General features: G+C 37.5%; 1 protein-coding gene across 1 annotated transcript in view; it reads right to left on the reverse strand.

Annotated features, from left to right (window-relative positions):
* Window positions 1-212: 212 nt before the first annotated feature.
* The window catches only part of RAB21 (RAB21, member RAS oncogene family), a 33,711-nt gene continuing 8,640 nt past the window's right edge, over window positions 213-25,283 (reverse strand). The window contains exons 2-7 of the mRNA XM_027543357.1: window positions 16,371-16,430; window positions 15,496-15,603; window positions 13,210-13,273; window positions 6,920-6,974; window positions 5,991-6,079; window positions 213-3,233 (exon numbers count right to left, since the gene is read on the reverse strand). Of these exons, the coding sequence (XP_027399158.1) occupies window positions 3,091-3,233; window positions 5,991-6,079; window positions 6,920-6,974; window positions 13,210-13,273; window positions 15,496-15,603; window positions 16,371-16,430 (519 nt within the window). The 3' untranslated portion in view covers window positions 213-3,090. The remainder of the gene's footprint in view (window positions 3,234-5,990; window positions 6,080-6,919; window positions 6,975-13,209; window positions 13,274-15,495; window positions 15,604-16,370; window positions 16,431-25,283) is intronic.

Below are 25,283 nucleotides of genomic sequence, written 5' to 3' on the forward strand. Positions count from 1 at the left end.
CCTTATTTAGAAACTATTTGTTAAAAGTACTGTAATTTTTTAAATGATTTTTAAAATTGTCAGGGTGTAGAATTTCCTATCTACCTGATTTTCATTCTACTTCTTACTACCTTCCTTCTCTATTTCTTTTCTCACTGAAAATCTAAAAATGAAATATTCTGCTTTTATTTTAATGCCAAATAAAAAGTAATTACTAATAATATACAAGCTAATATTTTTCAAAAGATTTTAATTTAGCTGTTACAGCCATAGCTTTAGGCTATTTTCAGAAGATATCCCCAGAACCAAAGAAATTCAGATATTTTATATGATAATGTGATGCTTATTGCTTTTCAGATTACTGTTTACCCCCAAATTGTGAAATGTGTATTTTTAAAAACAATAATCTTCCTCTATAATCACAATGCAAAACAAGCAGAATATCCATTGTCATTACAGAAACTATGATTGTATACTTTAAATATTTGGATACCCTTTTAATGTCTATCTTAAACCAACTTTTAATTTATATATACCAAGAGAATACACTTATTAGTTGAAAAATATATTGGTTCTACCTACCTACTACTTTTAATACACAACATGATAGTTTGTGTCTTCTTCCTAGTAGCACAATTGTAAGGACAGGAACACAAAAGACGTATTAGGGAGGTAAAGTAAGTACCAGAAAAATTTTCTTAGCCTTTGTTTGTAATTTTTTTATCTCTCCTTTGATTACACGCTTCAACTGATTTGTCCTGTTTCACTACCCTTTCAGTCTATTCCTACCTAAAACTTTTGAGCTTTGGAGCAAGGTCAGGTATACCATATTATCTATTGTTGCTACTGAATTAGTTTAAATTACAGGTGAAAAAAATAATGAAATGCTTGATGTTAAGGAAGATGCACAGAAACCAAGGAAGAGTAAAGAAAGAAACAGAGAGAGTGGTTGTACCTCACCAATAATTATCTGGCAACTCTGGAGAAGAGGTTTCTATCTGGACTTTATATCATTAATATAGGGCGGAAAATCAAAGAGTCCAACTCTCCAATTATGACTTTTGATTTTACTTTTTAAAATAAACCTCAATTTCATCTCTAATTAGTTTTAAAAACATACTTCACTCCAATGGAGAGGAGCTTATTTCCCATCTACATCTACAACAAGGCTTTCTCTATAAACAAAAAAACCAGGAAGGCAAAAACTATTTGTTCTAGTATCTGTACTCAGAATCTCCCCTGCCTCCCTCCAGGAAACCAAGGAACTACACAGAGTACGATCATCCCATAAAAGAAGACAATTTTAGCTTATCTTTCAGGAAACTCTTTCCACCCACCTCCCTAAACACACACAACAGAGAAGCAGTGTGTTGAGTTTGACAGAGACAACAATTAAAGAGGGTAAAAATGCAGACTTATAGAATACTTAATACTAAGTTAAAATTGCAATATCATAACATCAAGATGGCAATTCATTCAACTTTAACCCATTTGGGAAAATTATTTTTTTTTAACTATAACTTCTTTATATTCTCTTAACTGTTCAAGCTAATAATTTTATTGTATACTACTGCTTCTTGTAAGAAGTAAATCCAGGGACCATTCCATTTTATCTTAGACATATCATTTACTAGTTTTCCAAGCATGACAGAAATGGAAAAATATATATATTAGAACAAGAACAATTTATGTTAATTTACACAATTTGTGTTCTTCCTGTGCCGGATTCTATTAAAATTAACAAATTTAAGTTTAGACTTATGCTTAAGGAAAAAAAAAAAAAAACCTAGTGAGACTCATTTACAAAGTATACAAGAATATAATTTTATAATAAATCTTTCCAGTGTTCACTATAACTACATTACATGAAATGTTTCCCTTCAAAGAAACTCAGAAGGATAGCGCTTACAAAATGAAACAAAACTTTCTCTGTTCATCTCTGGCAAGCAATGAACAAATACAATTTGCTTAGGAAGGATCCAGAAGTGCTGCCTCCGGAGCAGAAACTACCACTAACATGCTGCTGTGTAAAAGAGTCTTGGTGAGTGGCTACTATCTGGAAGTTCTTCCTCTCTTCTCATACCAGTGAATCCATTTCATATAAAGCGTAAGAGAAAACTAAAGCTTTGCATAAGTGAAACTCAGCATGCTCCACTCAAATACTTCTAAGGTAACCACTCTACAGCAAAAATGGCAGAAGTCATCTCTTTTATCCCTGTCCCCCAAAAAACAAACCCCAGAAAGAACAAAACAACCCAAAACCCAAAGGCAAATGCTGTTGCTCAATTAATCATCAGATGGATTTAGAGGCAAAAAACATGACAACAGCAATAATTCAAGTAAAGTATATGAGAAAATTTAAACACACCGCTTTTAAGTTAAGACAGAAGTGAAGGGGAGCTATGATCTTTATATCAGAGTCAAAAAGCTTAGGCATTATCACCAAATGTTAATTCACTTTACAGTCATCAATGAGACTATTGTATATATTTTTGCACCTTGCACTTGTAAAAGCAGATAAAATATTTAATATGTAATTTACATTGTATTTTACCACCTCAGCATACAGGATGTATATAGATTATATCAAAGTGTAGTAGACAGTTAGGGGCCTGTGCAAACCCTGCAAAAATAGTACTTCAGGTATCTGCTAATTAAAAAAAAAAAAAACAACAAAAGAAGAAGAAAACAAAAGACAGTTTGCTGTTTAGAAGGGATACAATTCAAACTACCACAAAATACAAAGGACTGCAAAAATGTATACCATTCCAACAACATATATAAGTTATTAAATAAAGATTTGATTTAAAAGAATATAAATGAAGCCTTTAAGTAGGTCTTTTCTACATGCATATTATTTCTTATTAAAGAAAAAAATATGTAAAAAGGCCATTGGTAATTGCTTTGTTAACATTTGTAGAAAATGCCAATTCTCTGGTCACAAACTCCACTAAGTTTAGCACTTAAGGTCTCTGCAGTTATAAACGTAATTTAAAATACTGTTAATTCCATAACTCCATCGGTAAAATAATGTGACTTGGAATATGGCAGTCTTCATGTTGAGGGCAATGATCCACAGTTTGTTTTTTTTACTTTCTTAGGGGTGAACAGTTATCCAGAAGAACAGCACCCTCCGCCAACGCTCTGGGCTTGAGGTTCATCATCAATAATCTGTACACCTCGCCTTGCAGCTCCTGGCTGACTGGAGCCATTGCCTTTTGCCCTCTCATCCACTTGTGCAGTTTCTATCATTCCTAAGAGAGGGAGAAAGCAGAGATCATTTAGGACCACAACCTGAGCCTTCTGTTTCTCTAATTTCCATTTACCATCATGATAGCAGACTTTCAACCAACAAGGAAACTAAGTAATAGCAAAGGTATTTGTCCAGCTGCATCACAGCCACAGTGACATCACCAGAGAAAACAAGTTTTTGATTTGAACAAATGACTGTATACAAGTGTCATCCTTAAGATTTTCCAAGTATATTTAGAAATATGTCAGTTCAGTTCAGTCGTCTAGTCGTGTCTGACTCTTTGCAACCCCATGGACTGCAGCACACCAGGCCTCCCCATCCATCACCAACTCCCAGAGTTTACTCAAATTCACTTCCATTGAGTTGGTGATGCCATCCAACCATCTCATCCTCTGTCGTCCCCTCTTCCCGCCTTCAAAATATGTCAAAGAAGGTCAAATTGTTCCAAGTACAAGCGATATTTAGGGTACAAGATTATTTTTCAAGTAATGTGAAACTTTTAAGCAAATAACATTTGAAGAACCAAAGAGTTTAGGATGAAGGCGGAAGAAGAAAGCTGGAGGACTCACACTATCTGGTTTAAAGATACAATAGAAAGTTGCTCTAATGATGACAGTGAGATACTGGTGAAAGAAGAAATACAGAGATAAACAAAACAGGTCCAGAAACAGACTCCCATACATACGGTCACTTGATTTTTAACAAGCGCCAAGTTTACTGAATGAAAACAGAATCATCTTTTCAAGAAACAGTACTAGAATTGGACATTTACATGTAAAAATTGAAAGTTCAATCTGTATCTCCCACCATAATTTCAGATCTAAATGTAAAACAAAATGTCTAGAAGAAAACATAGCAGGAGGGGCTTCCCTGGTGGCTCACTGGTAAAGAAGTAGATCCCAATGCAGGAGATCAATCCCTGATCCAGGAGGATCCTACATGACTCAGAGCAACTAAGCCCACACAGCACAACTATCGCGCCTGTGCTCCATAAAGCCTGGGAGCCACAACTACTGCAGCCTGCGGGCCCGAGCCGGTGCTCCACACGCGGGGAGCCACTGCCGTGGGAAGCCCGCAGAGCACAGCTAGAGTGTAGCCCCCGCTCTCCGCAACCGAAGAAAAGCCCATACAGCAGTGAAGACCCAGCATGGCCAAAAATAAACTAACTGATTTAAGAAAAAAAAAAAGGGGGGGGGGGAATAGGAGGAAATCTCTGTAGAAGAAAATCTTTATGACTTTGAGTTAGCAAAGATTTCTCATGTAAGACACACAAAAAATGACTCATAAAGAAAAACTGATAAATCAGACCTCATTAAAATTTAGATCTTTTGCTCTTTGAGAAACAGTTAAGAAAAATGAGACTATAAGACACAGACTAGGAGTAAATAGTCGCAAAATACATATCTGAAAAGATGAGCAGAGAAAAGCGAGTCCTTAGAACAGAATAAGGGTTCTAAACTTGCGTCCAGAGACTGATCTTAAACAATGGTTTCCAAATTGAGGTATATGGGACAATTCATTGAGATGAAATTAGAAAACAGTTTCCCCCAACCTTTCAAAATTTCTATTTTTTTAATATGTTTTACAATATACAAAATAAGCACTTGTACATGTTCTATAATTTTAAAATAACATATGGAGAATACTCAATCTTTTTATATAAAGATGTGATATATAACATTTACAAGCCACTGATCTAGAACCTGAGTACTCAAAGTATGGTCTGAGGACTAGTATCATTAAACCTTGGGTGTCTGTTAGAAAACAGAAGTTCAGGCCTACATGAGACCAACTTTATCAAATTACAATTTTAACAAGATCTCCTAGTGACTGATATGTACAGCAGTGGTTCTCAAATTTTAGTATAAATCAGAATCATGAGGAATGATTAAAACACAGAGTTGGGGAACCGCCTTCCAGAATTTCGATTCAGTAGGTTTGGGGTAAGGCCCAAGAACTTGCACTTCTAACACATTCTCAAATGATGCTAATGGTGCTGATTAGGGGACTACATTTGGAGAATTACTCTCCCAGGTGAACTACGAACGATCTTCAGGTTTACATAAAACTGATACTTACTCCAAAGTTTGTGTATATGTACATTTTTCTAGAGAGAAAGCCATCATTTCATCATGTTTTCTAAAGAGTCTGTGATTTCAAGGAATGTAATTTGACAAAATCATCTCAACCCATTATTCTACAGACTGGGGTTTTCCTAAGTATAGTATGTGTTCTATTGGTGATATGAGAAATGACTTTCAGGTTGTATATGATAAACATTTTCCTTTCTCTTTTTTTAAATAAGAAAAAGCACAAACATACATAAAAGAAAAACATAATGAAAATCTATACGTCCATCACACACTTTCATCCATACTTGGCAATCATCGCTACCATTATTTTTAAATCAAATTTATGTGCCAGATACATAAATTTCATTCATAAATTATGATTTCTAAAGATAAAAACTTAAAAAAGAATTTTTAGGCATAATCACAACACCATAATCATGCCTAACAAAATTCACAATATTTCTTAAGATCATCAATATCCAGTGAGTATTCATATAGTCCCAATCATTTCACAAATGTTCTTTTTCACTAGTTTGTCAAATTAGAATACAAATAAGGTCCATCCACTGCAGCATGCTGTTACATCTCTTAAATCTTTTTTATTCTGTATATTCCCCTTCCATTTTTAATGGTATTGCATTTATTTTAATATATATTTAGCAAACACCACACATTCATACACCTACTTTTACAAAGGTCAAGAAAGAGTTCCTCAATTCCTTTGTTCTGTTTGGCTGAAGTGTGATAATGTTTTGCTCCCACAGATTCTGCATACCTTAAAAAGAAAAGTGACATCAGAAATTGCTGTAAAAAAATGTTTCAAGTTTTTGCCACAACTGCTATTTGAACTTTTTTTTTTACAGTAGCACTTTTGGTGACTTATTACTGATTAACCCAGGTTTAGTGAAATTAAAATTATATCCTGGTTAGTATCTCTATATATTGAACCAACTTTTATTTATTTATTTTTTTGAACCAACTTTTAAATAAGAATATATTGCAAGACTTGAAATTTTTATAAATTAATTTGCAACCCAAATATTTTAGTTTTTGTGACTCGCTATTTGGCCATGGCAGTTTCCTTTTGCATCACTTTTACACTTTTTACTGAAATCAGAAAGAGAATTCAGAGAAGGCGATGGCACCCCACTCCAGTACTCTTGCCTGGAAAATCCCATGGGCAGAGGAGCCTGGTAGGCTGCAGTCCATGGGGTCACGAAGAGTCAGACATGACTGAGCGACTTCACTTCCACTTTTCACTATCATGCACTGGAGAAGGAAATAGCAACCCACTCCAGTATTCTTGCTGGGAGAATCCCAGGGATGGGGGAGCCTGGTGGGCTGCCGTCTATGGGGTCGCACAGAGTCGGACACGACTGAAGCGACATAGTAGTAGTAGTAGTAGTAGTAGTAGTAGAAAGAGAATTATAAGTGAAATATCTTTAAATGTCACAAAAAGTCCAGAAACTGCCAATGTAAACACACTTCATTGAATCCAATAGCTCAATCTATATTAAAAGGTTTGAGTAATAACGAAATGGTAAAGAACACTGTGCAAGGATGAAGACTTCTTATAGAGAGTGACTGATGGAAGGAAGAGAAAGACAACACTTACGATTCTGCTTCTTGAATGGAAACATGTCTCTCCTTCTCCAAGTCTACTTTATTACCTAATTGGAAAAAGTAAATGCCAGTGTTTAACATTGATTCATTTTTTATAATGAAATTAAGGTAATTCTAAATATACAAATTCTATTTTAATCCCCTATAAAAATAATGCAAATCCCCACCAGACTTCTCAGTGTCTTGAAACTATCAAGTGAACTCCTATGATATGACGGCTGATCATGACTGTCAAGGTGAATGCCTCAACCTCCCTCAGATGGCTCAATGCATATCCCTCCTGAAGCTGCGGCCTCAGAGAGAAAAGACCTCGCCCAAAGAGATGAGCATTCTTTTTGATTTAGACTATAAATGGGATTAGGATTTACTAGGGAACTCTAAGGAAAAATCTATGATTTTTATCCAAGTCTAAGTGGTCCCCAATCAACTCAGAGATGCTCAGTAGTTAAACAAGGCCACCTTATTGCTCATGAAAATGTATTAGGCTAGCCTTTTGGATCCTAAGAATATTTTGGTTTTCTGTATGATATGAACTGATTAAAGAAAGCATTAAAACGTATGGCTTTTGAAGTACTTCATCAGTGCAAGGGAAGAAACTGTATTGTTTGTTTTAAAAACATCAGAGAACTTAGTATATGAACACCATTCAGATTTTAAATTACTGAAAATAAGTTTGGCTTTCCTTAATCAATGGAACCAAACTCAAATTATGCTACAAAGCAACCAGAATAAAAGTGAAGAAACTTCAAAATGCAGATTCCTTATTATATACAGGCTAGAGATGAAGGTAAGAAGGCTGGACTAAGTGCTAAAGGCAAGGGAAATAACAGGAAAGGGGGAAATACACTAAGAAAGGACACGTTAAAAAAATATTTTCATTTCTTCTATTATGACCTATAGAGGTAAATAGGGAAATCCTATAAATAAGGTCATTTTTTTTCTTGGAACTTTAGAGCATCAGGAAGACAATTTCAGATAAAGCATTGAACTAAGCTCCCAATGAAAGATGCAATGCTTAGAACTGAGAGGTACAAGCCCAGAGATTTTGTATATAGAAGACCTCAAATAATCTGAGCCCCTAATTATGTGCAGCCTCAAGCACCATCTGACACGGTTAGCCTAAGGCTGAGAGGGAAGCAGATATGCTAAAGCTCAGAAGGTCCTAACAAATTCAGTACTGAACTCTTCCTTCTTTGAACAGTTATCAGTCTACCTCAGCAAAAAAACACATATTAGTTCTGGTCTCCCACATTATTCTGTCAATAAAATTTTTAATCAGCTAAATATTACAGCCAATATATCCAACAGTCACCAGCAGGGTAAGTTGTTCTATGCCATGAAGAATGCAAAAAGCACCACCTAGTGGCAGATGGTGCCAACAAACAGGAACAAGATTCTGCCACAGTAAGAAAGTAAACAGTCTCCTATTGAAAAAGGAGACTTCTGTTGAAATTAATGAAAGCCCTCTGAGTTGGTTTGATAGAGCTTAAATGTCTCTCTTTTTTTTTCAAAATCTGCCAGAATTACTAACATCTACTTTTTAAAAATGAGGATAGGGAAAGTAGACAATCACCTTATTGCCTCAAATGAATATTCGGGGAAAACTGAGACACTGCTTTATTACTTAGTAACATTTTAAACTTAACCAACTTTAATAAAGCCAGTTATTCACTTTTTAAATTTTCTGCCTCACCACCGTGGCTTGCAGTATCTTGGTTACCCAGCCAGAGACTGAACCCGGGCCGCAGCAGGCAAAGCGCCAAGTCCTAAACACTGGGCCACCAGGGAATTCCCTAAAATCTGTTACTATTAAAACTGCTAACTATTTTAATAACATAATTAATATTTTAAACAAAAAAAATCCTTCTACTAAATAACTACTGTTTCTTTGAACAGTTAAGTGCTCATGATGGATTAACAGCACAGACTAAGTCACAAAACTGCCTGTCAGTGACTGATACCTTCCCAAAATTCAAGACCTTTGTAGCTCCTATGTTCTTTTGAAGGCAAGAGAGCTAAAGCTGGCAGTTTTGAGGCTTATTTCCCTGATAGCTCAGATGATAGAGAGTCTGTTTGCAGTGCTGGAGACCCAGGTTCGATCCCTGGGTCAGGAAGATCCCCTAGAGAAGGAAATGGCAACCCACTCCAGTATTCTTGCCTGGAGAATCCCATGAACAGAGGAGCCTGATAGGCTACAGTCCATGGGGTCACAAAGAGTCAGACACGACTAAGAGACTTCACTTCACTTCTGTTTCAATACTACTCTGTGGCCTCATTGGGACCTTTCCAATAGGCTTAAAACACCTGAAAACAAGAATAACCACCAAAATAAGCACCTACTTGAAAGTACTGTATATTTTCTGAGGGCTGAAGCCACTGGAGAAGAAAAACCTATCCTGCTAAGAACACTAAAAACTTTTTCTTCTTTAAAAATACCTATTTTAATAAACAACATGGAAGGGATACACCCATTGCCAAGAGCAGATGGCTAATAGCAATAAAGGGAACTTTATTTTGCTTAGACTGGATGGAATGTGGCGTAGTGGAAACTTTTAAATCTGATAAAATTTGCTTTAACTTCTGGCTCATTTCAAAACTATACGATTTGGGGCATATTACTTCACCTCTCTTAGTCTCACTTTGTACAAATGTAGCTAATAAACTTTCTGAGGTTTATGTGAAAATAAAATATAATGTAAAAGGCCTAGTAAATAGTACACATGCAATGGAGAGTAGTTATTAAAATCAGCCATATCCATCACAGTGAATGATCAAGTGAATGATCAATACAGTTACGAGAGACTTAAAGCTCATGATAATTAACACACTTCTTATCACAATCCTGATTGGCTTAGGAAATCCTTTACCCACCCCACCCCCCAATTTAGTTAGGTTTCCTTTTGTGTTATCCCAGCACCCTCCTCTTACCCCTTCACAGCTTTTACCATAATATACAATAACAGCCTGTTTTTCTCTCTCACCCCACATGATAAGCTCCGGGACAAGTACCGTATCTATTGTTTAACTTATTCACTGTATTACTCTCAAAGCCTGGTACATAGCAGCAAGTAATACATACTGTTGGTTAAGGATATGGGCCTGAAGCAGCAGACAGGCCTGAATTAAAATCCCAGGCCTATCTCTAAGTACTATGTAGTCTGGGAAGTGTCACGCTCTCTAGGTCCATTTCCTCACGTGTAAAATGGCAATGGCAACAATACCTTCTTGCAGTGCTGTCAGGAGGCTTAAATGAAATAATAAGGGTGTAGTTCTTACAACAGTACCTGGCACTCAATAAGTGGTAAGTAATTATTAATAAATATATGTTTAACAAACATACAAATGTTGAGGACTATTAACAAAATATTCTATTAAATAGAACAAACACAGCCAAGAGTGCTGATCAATGGATTAACTAAAACTAGAGGGAAAAGTCTCTACTAGCGAAGTACGGAGTTCTCTATTCCTGATGTACACATTATCAGTGGTTTAGATAAGGACCAAGAAGGTTAAGTTATCTAATTTAACACGAAAAAGCTAGTAATTATAAATATGTCAAACATAAACATTCAGAAACACGTGGCAAGTTGAAATTCTTACACTTAGGTTTATATAACAGTTATGCAGGAAGACAGGAAAAGCCTAACAGAAGAGCAATACTTATAAAAATGGAATTCTGATTTTTGTTAACTATAATCTATGTAAAAGACAAATTAAGCTGACATGACTGCTAAAAAGCATATGCAATCTTAGAATAATCTAAAGAAAAAAGGAACCAAGAGAAATCCAGAAGTCCAAGAAAGAGTTTTAGAGTTCTTTTACTTTCCCCATTAAGAATATTCCTCCACTCTAGTGAATCATGGTCTACTTTCATCTTTGGAGTCAAAAGTCACCTTGGGAGTCCTTAACTCAAAAATATGTATAGTTAAAAGTAATAAAAATAGATTCAAGGGATTAGATCTGGTAGACAATGTCTGAAGAACTATGGATGTAGGTTTGTAACACTGTACAGGAACCAGTAACCAAAATCATCCCAAAGAAAAAGAAATGCAAGAAGGCAAAGAGGTTGTCTGAAAAGGCTTTACAAATAGCCGAGGAAAGAAGAGAAGCAAAAGGCAAGGAAGAAAAGGAAAGATAAACCCAACTGAATGCAGAGTTCCACAGAATAGCAAGGAGAGATAAGAAGGCCTTCTTAAATGAACAATGCAAAGAAATAGAGGAAAACAACAGAATAGGAAAGACTAGAGATCACTTCAAGAAAACTGGGGCTATCAAGGAAACATCTCATAAGAGGATGGGCACGATAAAGGACAGAGATGGTAAAGACCTAACAGAAGCAGAAGAGACTAAGAATAGGTGGCAAGAATACACACAAAAACTGTACAAAAAAGGTCTTAATGACCCAGATAACTAGAACTGGACATCCTGGAGTGTTAAGTCAAGTCGGCCTCAGAAGCATGACTATGAGCAAAGCTAGTGGAGGTGACGGAATTCCAGCTTAGCTATTTAAAATCCTAATAGATGATGCTGTTAAACTCCTGCACTCGATATGTCAGTAAATTTGGAAAATCCAGCAGTGGCCATAGGACTGGAAAAGGTCAGTTTTCATTCCAAACCCAAAGAAAGGCAATGCCAAAGAATGTTCAAACTACCGCACAATTGCACTCATTTCACATGCTAGTAAGGTAATGCTCAAAATCCTTCAAGAGAGGCTTCAACAGTATGTGAACCGATAACTTCCAGGTGTACAAGGTGGGTCTCGAAGAGGCAGAGGAAACCAGAGATCAAACTGAAAACATCTGTTGAATGATGCAGAAAGCAAGGAAGTTCCAGAAAAACATCTACTTCTGCTTCACTGACTATGCTAAAGCTTTTGACTGGGTGGATCACAAAAAACTGGAAAATTCTTAGAGAGATGGGAATACCAGAACACCTTACCCATGTCCTGAGAAACCTGTTTGCTGGTCAAGAAACAACAGTTAGAGCGGGACATGGAACAACAGACTGGTTCCAAATTGGAAAAGGAGTATGACAAGGCTGTATTCTGTCACCCTACTTATTTAACTTATATGCAGAGTAAATCATGCAAAATGCCAGGCTGAATGAAGCACAAGCTAGAATCAAGATTGCTGGGGGAAATATCAACAACCTCAGATATGCAGATGATACCCCTCTAATGGCAAAAAGTGAAGAGGAACTAAAGAACCTCTTGATTAGGGTGAAAAAGAGTGAAAAAGTTGCTTTAAAACTCAACATTCAAAAAACTAAAATCATAGCATCTGGCCCCATCACTTCATGGCAAATAGATGGGGAAAAAGTGGAAACACTGACAGATTTTCTTTTCTTGGGCTCCAAAATCACTGTGGATAGTGACTGCCACCATGAAACAAAAAGACGCTTGTTCCTTGGAAGGTAAACAATGACAAACCTAGACAGGGTATTAAAAAGTAGTGACATCAATTTGCTGACAAAGATCTCTGTAATCAAAGCTATGCTTTTTCCAGTAGTCATGTACGGATGTGAGTTGGACCATAAAGAAGGCTGACTGCTGAACAATTGACGCTTTTGACTTGTGCTCTCCAAGACTTTTGAGAGCCCCTTGGATAGCAAGCAAGAAAATCAAACTAGTCAATCCTAAAAGAAATCAACCCTGAATATTCATTGAAGGACTGATGCTGAAGCTGACACTCCAATACTTTGGCCAACTGAGTGAAGAGCCGACCCACTGGCAAAGCCCCTGATGCTGGGAAAGACTGAAGGCAAAAGGAGAAGGGAGTGGCAGAGAATGAGATGATTAGATAGCATCACCCATTTAATGGACATGAATTTGAGCAAACTCTGTGAGATAGTGAAGGACAGAAGAGCCTGCTGCAATCCATGGGGTTGCAAAGAGTCAGACACAACTTAGCGACTGAACAACAACAATATGACAAAAACACAGCTTAAGTCACTGATTTTAATTATATTGTAGTTGCCAAACTCTCTTATTTTCTAAAATAATCTTATGATGAAAAACTAAAGGTCAAGTTGAAGCAAGGCTGGGAGACTCAAAGCCCTACATGTTCAGGGTTTCCCAGCTGCTCCCCAAGGGCATTCCTTGAATTATAGATGTTTCAATCTCCTGAAAGACCCCTTTCAAATTCTAAATGACTCTAAAATATTAAATACTAAAATACCATTCTTCTTTTCTCATGTAACTTTAAAATGAAAATTATTCATGTACTATTCTTTAATAAAGTTTTAAAGAAACAAAGGACATTTTTAAAAATTAATGACACTTACCTACTATACATAAACAGATTTCGTTTCCCAACATTTTCCGTAATTCTTTCACCCAGTTTTTAACCTGTGTATACAAGCGTAAATGTTAAAACAAATCCTGTTACAATGACTACAATTACAATACACCAAAATGCAATGTTGTAAAAATACCTCAAAATTCTGTCTAATGGTCCATATATTTAGTTATTAGGAATGATTCACTATATAGGATCATTTATACTGCAAATCACACACACACACACACACCCCCACCCCCGCCAATGGAAAGATCTCTGTCTCCATCTACATCTACATATAAGTATAAAGAGAAGCATCTCTAATTACAAATGTTCATAAATCATCCACAAATCTAAGCAAAGCTGTTCACCAGAGCAAAAGCACGTCAACACCAGCCTCTGATAGTAGATGTTTGTATAGAATCACATTGAAGAACGTATGGGCTTGGGAATTCCCTAGTGGCTAGAACTCAGTGCTTTACTGCTCAGGGCCAGGGTTCAATCTCTGGTCAGGAAACTAAGATCCTACAAGCCACATGATGCGATCAAAAAAAAAAAAACTAAAAAATACACACATACACGAGCTTAATTAAAAGTCTTTTATACCCCAGTTGGTTCCAAAATAGAGGGCACAGGAGCTTCTATGACACACATTTAAAGGAAAAACAAAACATATAGGAGTAGAAAAAGAGCAAAATAAAGTTTTATCCATTGGTGTGTGGTAGGTTTCTTCACCCTCAGCATCACTAGTATTTTGTCCTCGACAGTCCTCTGCCAGGAGGGGCTGTCCTATGCAGTGAATGCTGTTCAGTGGCACCCCTGGCCTCCCACCAACTAGACTCAGCGCCACTGCCAGGTTTGACAACCAAGGATGTCTCTAGAGATCACTATCACCTATGGATAACCACTGGACTGCAAGGGAACCCCTAAATCTAACCAATATTCTTTTTAACTGTATTTCATCTGCAGTCAGATTCCCCTCCACAGGTATTCTATTCATTAACCCATACACTCTGTGATGAGTTAAAGAGGGTCAAAATTCTCTGCCAAGAGTCTATTTCTTCTCTCTGACTTTGGTCTAGCCTAGTCTCTTGCTTTGACCAAGAGAATGTGGCAGCACTAATGCCATGCCAATTCCAGACTAAAGCCTTAGGAAGGTCTGGCAGCTCTCTCTTGGGATCTAGTTGTCATATAAGGTTTGGCTGGAATACAGAATAATGAGAGCATGTGGACAGAGTACTGGAGAACAAGACACCAAATGGAGTGAGAAGGCACATGGAGGAAAACCAGGCCCTCTTGGATCCAGGTCCCCACCCAGCAACCCCCAGTTCATGCAGCTGTCTGAGTGACTCCACTTTTGTCCAGAAAAGAAAGAGAGTAAAAATTGCTCAGTCCTGTCTGACTCTTTGCGACCCCATGGACTATATAATCCACGAATTCTCCAGACCAGAATACTGGAGTGGGTAGCCTTTCCCTTCTCCAGGGGATCTTCCCAATCCAGGGATCAAACCCAGGTCTCCTGCATTGCAGGCGGATTCTTTACCAACTGAGCTATCGGGGAAGCCCAGGCAACCCTCAAAACCATGAGAAATAATATGTTGTTGTTTTAAGCCATCAAATTTGGGGGGTTTTGTTATGCAGCAAGAGCTAACTGGTCACTTTTCAACCTAAATGACTCCACTTTCTTTTAATCAATAAAATACTTAAACTATTTCTTTCCATGCCAAAAAGGCAAGAAGGGATAGAAGAGATAACAAACAGCATCCCAAAGATAAAACATTTAACTTTATAAAAATAGAGTTTATTTATAAAAATAAATACTGTGTAGATTTTCCTTTTAAAATCTGTATTGAATCCTCCAGGATACCTAGTGAGGAGAAAAGAGCTTAAACCTGATTTAGTTCTTCTTTTACCTCCCCATAATTATGGAACGCACCCACGCAGCCATACCAAGTTTTCAGGTGCCCAGTATGTACAGAATCAAAAAAAAAAAAAGTTTGTGATTTTTCTTTAATAAGGAGAAAAAAAAAAGGCGTCTATATTTTTCTGAAGCTTTACTTCAGATGATTTCCCTTTCCTAATATCTGAGAAAGCCATATAATAAACCATTAATAGATGATATCCATACTGTTAACATGAATTAAATACGCCATTAAAAAAACATGACTGGTCATCATTTATGCACAAGCTATACTTTTAAATCCAAGGCTAATCACAAAGACATGTTAATGCAGACCTGACAAATCACTGTTGCTCTATTAAGTCATTCACCCATAAGTAAGCAAGATACCTTCTGAAAAGAATCTTCATCTGTTATATCATAAACTAAAATAGCTCCATTTGAATCTCTGTAGTAAATGGGACCCAATGCGTGGAATCTCTCTTGACCTGCTGTATCCTACATAAAGCAACAAACGTTTATTAGACCAGAAGAAAAAATATATCTATTATTTAAACTACAGTGAGCTTCTGATAAACTAGGGTATAAAGTTATAGATAACCCCAAAACAGCATTAAAAGAAACAAACTATAAAAAATTTTAAGTAAAGTTATAATTAATATTTAATGTTTTACTGTTTTGTAAAGGTTACTTCTCCTCTCCCCAACCCTCCTCCTCAGCAATCTTTCCCACCCTCACTAAAAAGCCAGTTCAGTTGCCAAAGGGCTGGAAAGACCACAATGGCCTAATAAGCCAGGAACAGGCGTGGCAATGAATTTAAGTCCTCCACAGAGAGAGCAGACAAGAAGAACGAACGTGCACCAGGACCACCTGGCAGTGGTGCCGTACTGCATTAGCCTTGCCCTAGTCTCCACCAGCCACTCCCTTGGAAGATGAGGACATGGAGACGGGGGGATAAAGGCCAGACAGTCTGTCCACCCCTTTCTCTGAAATGGAATCCCTTGAGTTCACCCTTCTCCAGTTGAAAAGTTATGACAGCACTTTTCATGTATAACAAGTGTATTCAAGATAAAATTCTTAGCCAGATTTTAGGGGGAAAAGATGTTTAATTAAAAAAAAAAAAAAAAAGATTTTGGCTAACCCTGAGTTAACCAAAAAAATAAAAATCCAGAAATTCAAATTCCTATTTCTTAAGCCAATTAGTTATTAGAATATGAAGAATAGGTAAAGGCCTTCAACTCATACAGCTGAAAACATTAACTTACCCATATAGCAAGATTTACTCTCTTCCCACCAATATTTAACTTCTTTGTTAAGAATGATGCCTAAGAAAAAAGAGATATACATTAAATGATGTTTCACATAAAACTTCTTATCCTAAAAACTACAGATGAATGAATCATGTCATATAAAACAAGTTATCTGGGAGAAAAAGTAATCATTGAGTTTTTACTAATAACCAAACATGTTTCCACTGAAAACAGAACATTATTTTTATTTTAAGAAAAAGTTTGTTTTATGAACATAAGTTATGAAAAGTACCCAAGAGCTGATAATTTAATGTTTTCTTAGTTTTTTTTTCCCTCATTACAACATTTTCTTAGCATTTAATTTGATGCCACCTAACCTACTCATTATAGAAAGAGTCTAAGAGACTTGTAAGATGAGATAAAAGAAATATTTACTGGTGTTTACTTAGCTGTATGAATACCATTACTACTGGAAATTTTCCTGCAATTATTTTGCAATTCAATTATTTAAACTATAGCTAATAACTGTACCAGGTACTATCACAGAAATGAAAACAGTCCCAGCTTTCAAGGAGCTTATAGTTCCACTGCAAATATTAGAATGTAAAGATAATGGTTAAAGTGGAGGGTCTTGCTAAGTATACCATAGGGAAAATGCTGAGAAACGAGTGTAAAGCTAGCCTGGATAAGTCACAGAAGGCTTCAGAAAGAAAGTAATGAGCTCCTCGTTATGAGTAGTAAGGGTTTTTCCAGACAGACAGGTGAAACCACTGAAGCCTGAAACATGTAACTCCCCACGCCACAGGAAACTCCAAGGTGGTCTGGTGTATGCCAGAGATGAATCTCTACAGTTAGGAAAAGATTGAATCAAAAAAACCTGAAACTCCATATCTAAAGGTATGGACTTAACCTTATGGGTGTCAATAAAAGCTGTTTCAAGACTCTAGACAAGGTTTTTGGTTTTTCTTTTTAATGTATACTACAGTCAGGTATATTCGTGGACTTCTGTGTATTGCTTGGAGAAGGCGATGGCACCCCACTCCAGTACTCTTGCATGGAAAATCCCATGGGCGGAGGAGCCTGGTGGGCTGCAGTCCATGGGGTCACACAGAGTCAGACACGACTGAGCGACTTCACTTTCACTTTTCACTTTCACGCATTGGAGAAGGAAATGGCAACCCACTCCAGTGTTCTTGCCTGGAGAATCCCAGGGACGGGGGAGCCTGGTGGGCTGCCGTCTATGGGGTCACACAGAGTCGGACACGACTGAAGTGACTTAGCAGCAGCAGCAGCAGCAGCAGCAGTGTATTGCTCTGTATCCCCTTTGTGCATTCACAGTGCACACCAAGAGTCTGCCAAAAGAAAGACTGGCTAATTGTATTTATACAAGTATTTCCCAAACTCATTTGACTTCTTTTTCCCTAAAGAAACACCTAACTCATCCAAAGAAGTAAATGTTAGGAAATAATACTGTTGACAATGAAGAATCAGTGAAGGGTTTTTAAGTAGTGAGAACATATAAAATCTGTATTTTTAAGAGAATGACTATGATAGGAAGAAAGACAGGACTAGATCTGGAAGACAGGAGGCTATTTTAAAGCTGGAAAGAAAAGCATCAGATCAGATCACTCAGTCCTGTCTGACTCTTTGCGACCCCATGAATCGCAGCACGCCAGGCCTCCCTATCCATCACCAACTCCCGGAGTTCACTCAGACTCACGTCCATCGAGGCAGTGATGCCATCCAGCCATCTCATCCTCTGTCGTCCCCTTCTCCTCCTGCCCCCAATCTCTCTCAGCATCAGAGTCTTTTCCGATGAGTCAACTCTTTGCATGAGGTGGCCAAAGTACTGGAGTTTCAGCTTTAGCATCATTCCTTCCAAAGAAATCCCAGGGCTGATCTCCTTCAGAATGGACTGGTTGGATCTCCTTGCAGTCCAAGGGACTCTCAAGAGTCTTCTCCAACACCACAGTTCAAAAGCATCAATTCTTTGGAGCTCAGCCTTCTTCACAGTCCAACTCTCACATCCATACATGACCACTGGAAAAACCATAGCCTTGACTAAACAAACCTTTGTTGGCAAAGTAATGTCTCTGCTTTTGAATATGCTATCTAGCTTGGTCATAACTTTCCTTCCAAGGAGTAAACGTCTTTTAATTTCATGGCTGCAATCACCATCTGCAGTGATTTTGGAGCCCCCAAAAATAAACTCTGACACTGTTTCCACTGTTTCCCCATCTATTTCCCATGAAGTGATGGGACCAGATGCCATGATGTTCCTTTTCTGAACGTTGAGCTCTAAGCCAACTTTTTCACTCTCCACTTTCACTTTCATCAAGAGGCTTTTTAGTTCCTCTTCACTTTCTGCCACAAGGGTGGTGTCATCTGCATAGCTGAGGTTACTGATATTTCTCCCGGCAATCTTGATTCCAGCTGTGTTTCTTCCAGTCCAGCGTTTTTCATGATGCACTCTGCATATAAGTTAAATAAGTAAGGTGACAATATACAGCCTTGACATACTCCCTTTCCTATTTGGAACCAGTCTGTTGTTCCATGTCCAGTTCTAACTGTTGCTTCCTGACCTGCATACAAATTTCTCAAGAGGCACATCAGGCAGTCTGGTATTCCCATCTCTTTCAGAATTTTCCACAGTTTATTGTGATCCACACAGTCGAAGGCTTTGGCATAGTCAATAAAGCAGAAATAGATGCTTTTCTGGAACTCTCTTGCTTTTTCCATGATCCAGCGGATGTTGGCAATTTGATCTCTGGTTCCTCTGCCTTTTCTAAAACCAGCTTGAACATCAGAAAGTTCACGGTTCACATATTGCCGAAGCCTGGCTTGGAGAATTTTGAGCATTACTTTACTAGCGTGTGAGATGAGTGCAATTGTGTGGCAGTTTGAGCATTCTTTGGCATTGCCTTTCTTTGGGATTGGAATGAAAACTGCCCTTTTCCAGTCCTGTGGCCACTGCTGAGTTTTCCAAATTTGCTGGCATATTGAGTGCAGCACTTTCACAGCATCATCTTTCAGGATTTGGAATAGCTCAACTGGAATTCCATCACGTCCACTAGCTTTGTTCGTAGTGATGCTTTCTAAGGCCCACTTGACTTCACATTCCAGGATGTCTAGCTCTAGGTCAGTGATCACACCATTGTGATTATCTGGGTCGTGAAGATCTTTTTTGTACAGATCTTTTGTGTATTCTTGCCACCTCTTCTTCATATCTTCTGCTTCTGTTAGGTCCATACCATTTCTGTCCTTTATCGAGCCCATCTTTGCATGAAAGGGCCGAATTAAATGCATGAAGATAGAAGAGGATAAAATCAAGACTAATTGAAGAAGGAATATAATCAGAAACCTGAGTCTGTTGACATGTTTAAAAAAGGAACAAAGAGCCAAGTTTAAAGCTATGCAGAGATTATCACATTTAAGTGTATCAATACAAAATAAAGTGCAGAGATGGAAAGTAAAACAGATAAAAAGGCTAGCTAGGATGATGAATTATTGATATTACTGAAGGAGAAAGAACCTAGATTTCAGGAAGGACTTTCTACTGTATTTATTACCAAGGAAAATTAAAAACTAAGCAAATGCCACTAGATTGAATGATTAACTAAGGAGTCCAGATACAAAGGAATCACAAACGGCAGAGGTCAAACCCAGGAATGTCTACCTTTAAGATATTTTATTAAATAAAACAAAGGTTATAGAAAAGGGTATAATATTTAATTCAGTGGCAAAACAACAAAGGAAATAACTTAGAAAATGAGAAGACCAAATACATGTTATGACAATAAATATGAATGAAGGAATATTTCTCACTCATAGCATAAAGGTTAAGAATATCAACTTTGAAGCAGTACTTCGGATTTGAATCTCAGCTTTCCACTTATCAGTTGTATTATTTATTTGAACTCAACCATTTGCCCTATTTCACTATCAATGGTATATAAAGACAGAGAAGGCAATGGCACCCCACTCCAGTACTCTTGCCTGGAAAATCCCATGGATGGAGGAGCCTGGTTGGCTGCAGTCCATGGGGTCGCTAAGAGTCGGATACAACTGAGTGACTTCACTTTCACTTTTCACTTTCATGCACTGGAGAAGGAAATGGAGACCCACTCCAGTGTTCTTGCCTGGAGAATCCCAGGGACAGGGGAGCCTGGTGGGCTGCCGTCTATGGGGTCGCACAGAGTCGGACACGACTGAAGTGACTTAGCAGTAGCAGTTATATAAAGAAACTCAAAATCTGACTCCTATACAAATGTTTAATAGATAAGTAATCTTAAATTACTTAAAAGTAAACTCAAACTCTCTTTTTTAAAGATATTTAAAGTTAAACTGATCTTCCCTCCAAAATTGGCTTTCCATTGTAACATTAATATTTTCATCACATTCTCCAAGTCACTGAGGTTTAGCATCTCAGGAATATCATCACTGAATATTCTTCCTTCCCTGTCATCCCATATTCCAAAAAAAACTGATCAAGTCTTGTCTTCATATTTCCTCTGGAGTTCCTTGACCACCAGTCTCATATTAAGTCATAATATAAATACCTTTGGTCTCACCTCACCCTCTGGTTCTCTAGTCTACATGCCACATTATCTTCCCCAAACCTCCATGATTAAAAATAAAAACAAGCAAACAAACAAAAACAAAAAGCCCTTACCACATCCACAGCTGAGTTCTCTAATAAGTTATCACTTTACATTAGTATACTTGAACTATATCCTGTTGGCAGCTAATACCATAAAAGCCTTTTGTCAAGAGTTTTGTGGGGATTTCTCAGCAGAGGGGAGTGAATTATAGCTGGGAAAGCTCCATCATTTCCTTTCTACCATTCCTTCTGAAATTTACCATCACTTTCCATGGTGAGTTGAGAGACAGTGCTAAGTCTCTCCTAAGGAACCATGGATGTATAGAACAATTTTATGAAAAGAGTGCTCATCAGAGCATTGATTCTTTAGAAAAAGAAAGAAAGAAAATGTAAAGAAATAACCTGAGTGTCCATCACTAGGCAATTCTTTAAAAAATATACAAATGTAGCCCATCGATATAGTGAGACACTACACAGTCATTTCTACTGCTATAACTAATACCAGCTAACAGTTACTGAATGCTTACCTTTCACCAAGTACTGTGCAACGCACTTTTTACAAAGTCATTCATAAGCTTCTCCTTTATGAAAGTCAGGGAGCCCTATTATAGAAATAAAAAATCTCAAACTCTTATCTTTGTATCCAAGGACCTCCACCATTTGTCCACATCTATCTTCCTAGAAAGCTTCCAGTATTCACAGAGTCTACACTATATATTCCCTCCAATTCTGTTTGTTCATAAAATTCCTCTCTAACTTGGGCCTATTCTTTATTCTCTATCTTAATCTCATCTCTCCAAGACCAGTTCATAGATCTATAATCATCTTCTTTGAATTTTTAAATTGTCTCATACCACCCATACAGCCCACACTGGATTTCTCTATGCAGCAGAACTTTAGGGAACCTAATCTTACCATATACAGCACATACCACCTCATATTTTAAGTTATCTTTTCATGGGTATAAGTATTCTGTTAACTAGATTACATATTTTTATTTATTTAACACTTTCACAGTGCTTACAATGAAATGGGCAGTGTTTTAAATACTTTTCAATATTAATTCACTTCTCATAAAACTCTGTGATTAGATATAGTTATTACCCAAATATTACAGGAGTGGAAACAGAGACAAAGGAATGTTAAGTATCTTGTTCAAGGTCACAAGCAACAGAGTAGGATTTGCAATCTAGGCCGTCTGGCTGCAGACATGACTCACACTCACTGTGCTATGGTGCCTCTCAGACTGAGAGGTGAACGAACGCTTCTCTACTAGAGGGGGCAGGGAGAAGCACGGTGCTGCCCACAGCAGACTTGCAAATGTTGTTACTGTGGATAAATTCATCTACAGTGTGCCTGCTAGAACTCAATTTACGTAAAAGATATGTTTCGAAAAGTTTCCTTATAAACCAAATTATTTTAACTCAAATATCTGATGCACCAGGAAAGCACATTATAACATGGTACTCGCTAAATCTTTTCTTTCTGCCTTTATAACAAAAAAACTTAAGTCCTTTTCTATGGAAAGAGTCCTTCTGTAATACAAATCATCTCATTTTATATAAATCCTAAATTCTTAATATTTCATAGATATTTTCTTAAAGAACAAAAATCTTCTGTTTTAAAAACTATTATAGGTGAGAATAAAGCTAAAAGATTTTACATGACATCAAGATAGCAGCAAATGATCAGAAGGTTGAAACCTCTTTTTTCTCTCCCCAACTATCTCTATGAGGCATACTTAATTTGGCCAAGCTACTGAGATACTATTCATGGTTATGTAATACTCTGGGGCAGAGGTTAATTCTGTTACATGGTAATAAAAAGGGGAGGGAGGTATAATCATGGACTGCTTTGAGAATCAGATAAAAGCCACCAACCCACTCAACAGTCAAGAAAACTGCTTATATGCACATATCAAAATATCAAAAAAAATTTTTTTTCCACACGTTCCTAAGGGATAATGCCCTGGCAACATCTCAGTCAAAGAATCCCATTGAGAAAGAGAAGGGGAGAGTGGCATAAACAATGTCAAGTCAAAGGTTTCGAGGAATATGGGAAGAAAAAAAATAGTACATACCATGTGCCACCACACTTCGTCTTTCTCATTTTATCTTTGTATTAATAACAACCCTGTGAAGTAGGCAATTAGCCCTATTTTACAGGTGTGAATCTGAGATTTAAAGAAATACAGTGACTCACCCAAGGTCAGACAACTCAGTGAGGTACCGCAGTGGGTGGAAGGCTGTCTGACTCCACAGTGCTTTTGCCACTGCACAAAGCTGCCTATTCTAGAACACAAACACGTTCTTAACCTGGCTTTCCTCCACTCGGACTAAGTGCTCCTGGACACCAACTCATCTCCCCAAATACTCTCAGGGTAGCCACAAACGATGAGAATCAAAGGAATGGTACATATCTCACTTTAATCCTCCAAACCCTGACTTGTATGTGTTTGTGTGTGCGCATGCACACAGCGTGCTCAATTGCTCAGTCATGTCTGACTCTTTGCGACGCCATGGACTGCAGCCTGCCAGGGTCCTCTGTTTACAGAATTATCACCAGCAAGAATACTGGAGCAGGTTGTCATTTCCTACTCCAGGGGCTCTTCCAGACCCAGAGATCAAACCCACCTCTCTTGCACTTTCTGCATCGGCAGGTGGATTCTTGACCAGTGCACCACCTGAAAACCCTGAGTTACAGCATCACTATTTCTTCTAATTCCAAAGATTTCATCTTCCACATTTTAGGTGGATTAAGAGACTTATCAATCTTATTAGACACCTGTCATTCACACCTGATGCTTATTTACCCAGCACTTTATTTGAAGTCACAGTGGGTGTTTTTTTAATCTGTATTTTTTAAAAATGCTTATAGGTGAGATATAATAAGAATAAATTGCATTTGCCAAATGAAAGTCTTTTCATAACTGGTTTCATCAAAGTTTTAATGTTTTTTTGTTTTTGTTGGCCAAACCACTTGTTCCTTTGGCGAAACAAAATACCTAATGCAGTAGACAAATACTCAACTGTCTTTATCTAAATTCAACAGACTTTCCAGTTACATTATTTTTGCTACAGTTACTAACATTGTTTCTGGCTTAAGGATTTAAAGTATCTATTGGGAGTTCCCTAGCGGTCCAGGGGTTAAGACTTGGTGCTTTCATTGCCAGGGTCCTTCCCTGATCAGGGACTGAGATTATGCAAACTGGCCTGGGAGGGGCAGGGGTAATCCACTGACTACTTTCAGCTGAAGCCACAGACATGAAAGGGTTCAGTCAGGTAACTCATGAGTCCTCCGTAGCAAGACAATAAAAATGAGCTACCAGAAAACTACGATGAATTTCTACAAGGTCAAAATCATGTTACAGCATATAAAGGTAACAAATCAACATGTTATACAACTTAAGTTTATAAAATGCTATATATCAAATATTTTAAATTTAAAGAAAGAAAGAAAACTAAACTGGGTACTTGAATACCTCATTTATCTTTAGCTTCTATACAGAGGTATTATCATCAGTTTAGAGTCCAAGTAAATACTTTGAAAAGAAGAGTCAAAAAGTCACTTCTAAGGATTAGCTCAAAACATAACAGCAGAAAATAAAAGATATAGAATAGTTGTATGTTAGATGTTCAAAGCAATAATTCCGAAAAACTCTTCTTAAAAAAAAAAAAAAAATCATCCACCCTTCCATAGCCCACATATATCTAATAAAATACTAAGGGAAAAAGGAAAGATTTCTACTATGGTATTTTATAAAGATACTGTAAACAAAAATTGGCTGAATCTTCTAAGTGGTTTCCAGTACTACCTTAGAAGGTCTTTCAGACATTTGAAACATTAATCTTATAAACAAGGAAATTAAGATTCCTAGCTGAGTATAACGGAGAAGGCAATGGTAACCCACTCCAGTGTTCTTGCCTGGAGAATCCCAGGGACAGGGGAGCCTGGTGGGCTACCATCTATGGGGTCGCACAGAGTTGGACACGACTGAAGCGACTTAGCAGCAGCAGCAGCAACAGCATCTGAGTATAAAGCTAACTGCTAGAATCTGAATGCCAAGTGTTGCTCTGGAGGCTAAGGTATATGAATAAAAAAAAGTAGCTGACTTAGCTTAAGAAAAAAACAGTACACCATCACTATACATAGGACGTCAGAAATCTAACCCAAGTCTTTGTTTTCTCACTTGCAAACTCTTAGGATACTGTCTTCCCAGCCAACTTTACAGCACTGTTTTGCTGATCAAATGACAGGCACCTACCCTAGACTTCAGGAGGCAGACAGGTGGAATTCCAGTTAAGAGTTCTAAAAGGAAAGATGATGGA

Source organism: Bos indicus x Bos taurus, chromosome 5 (assembly GCF_003369695.1).
Source record: "Bos indicus x Bos taurus breed Angus x Brahman F1 hybrid chromosome 5, Bos_hybrid_MaternalHap_v2.0, whole genome shotgun sequence".
NCBI lineage: Eukaryota > Metazoa > Chordata > Mammalia > Artiodactyla > Bovidae > Bos > Bos indicus x Bos taurus.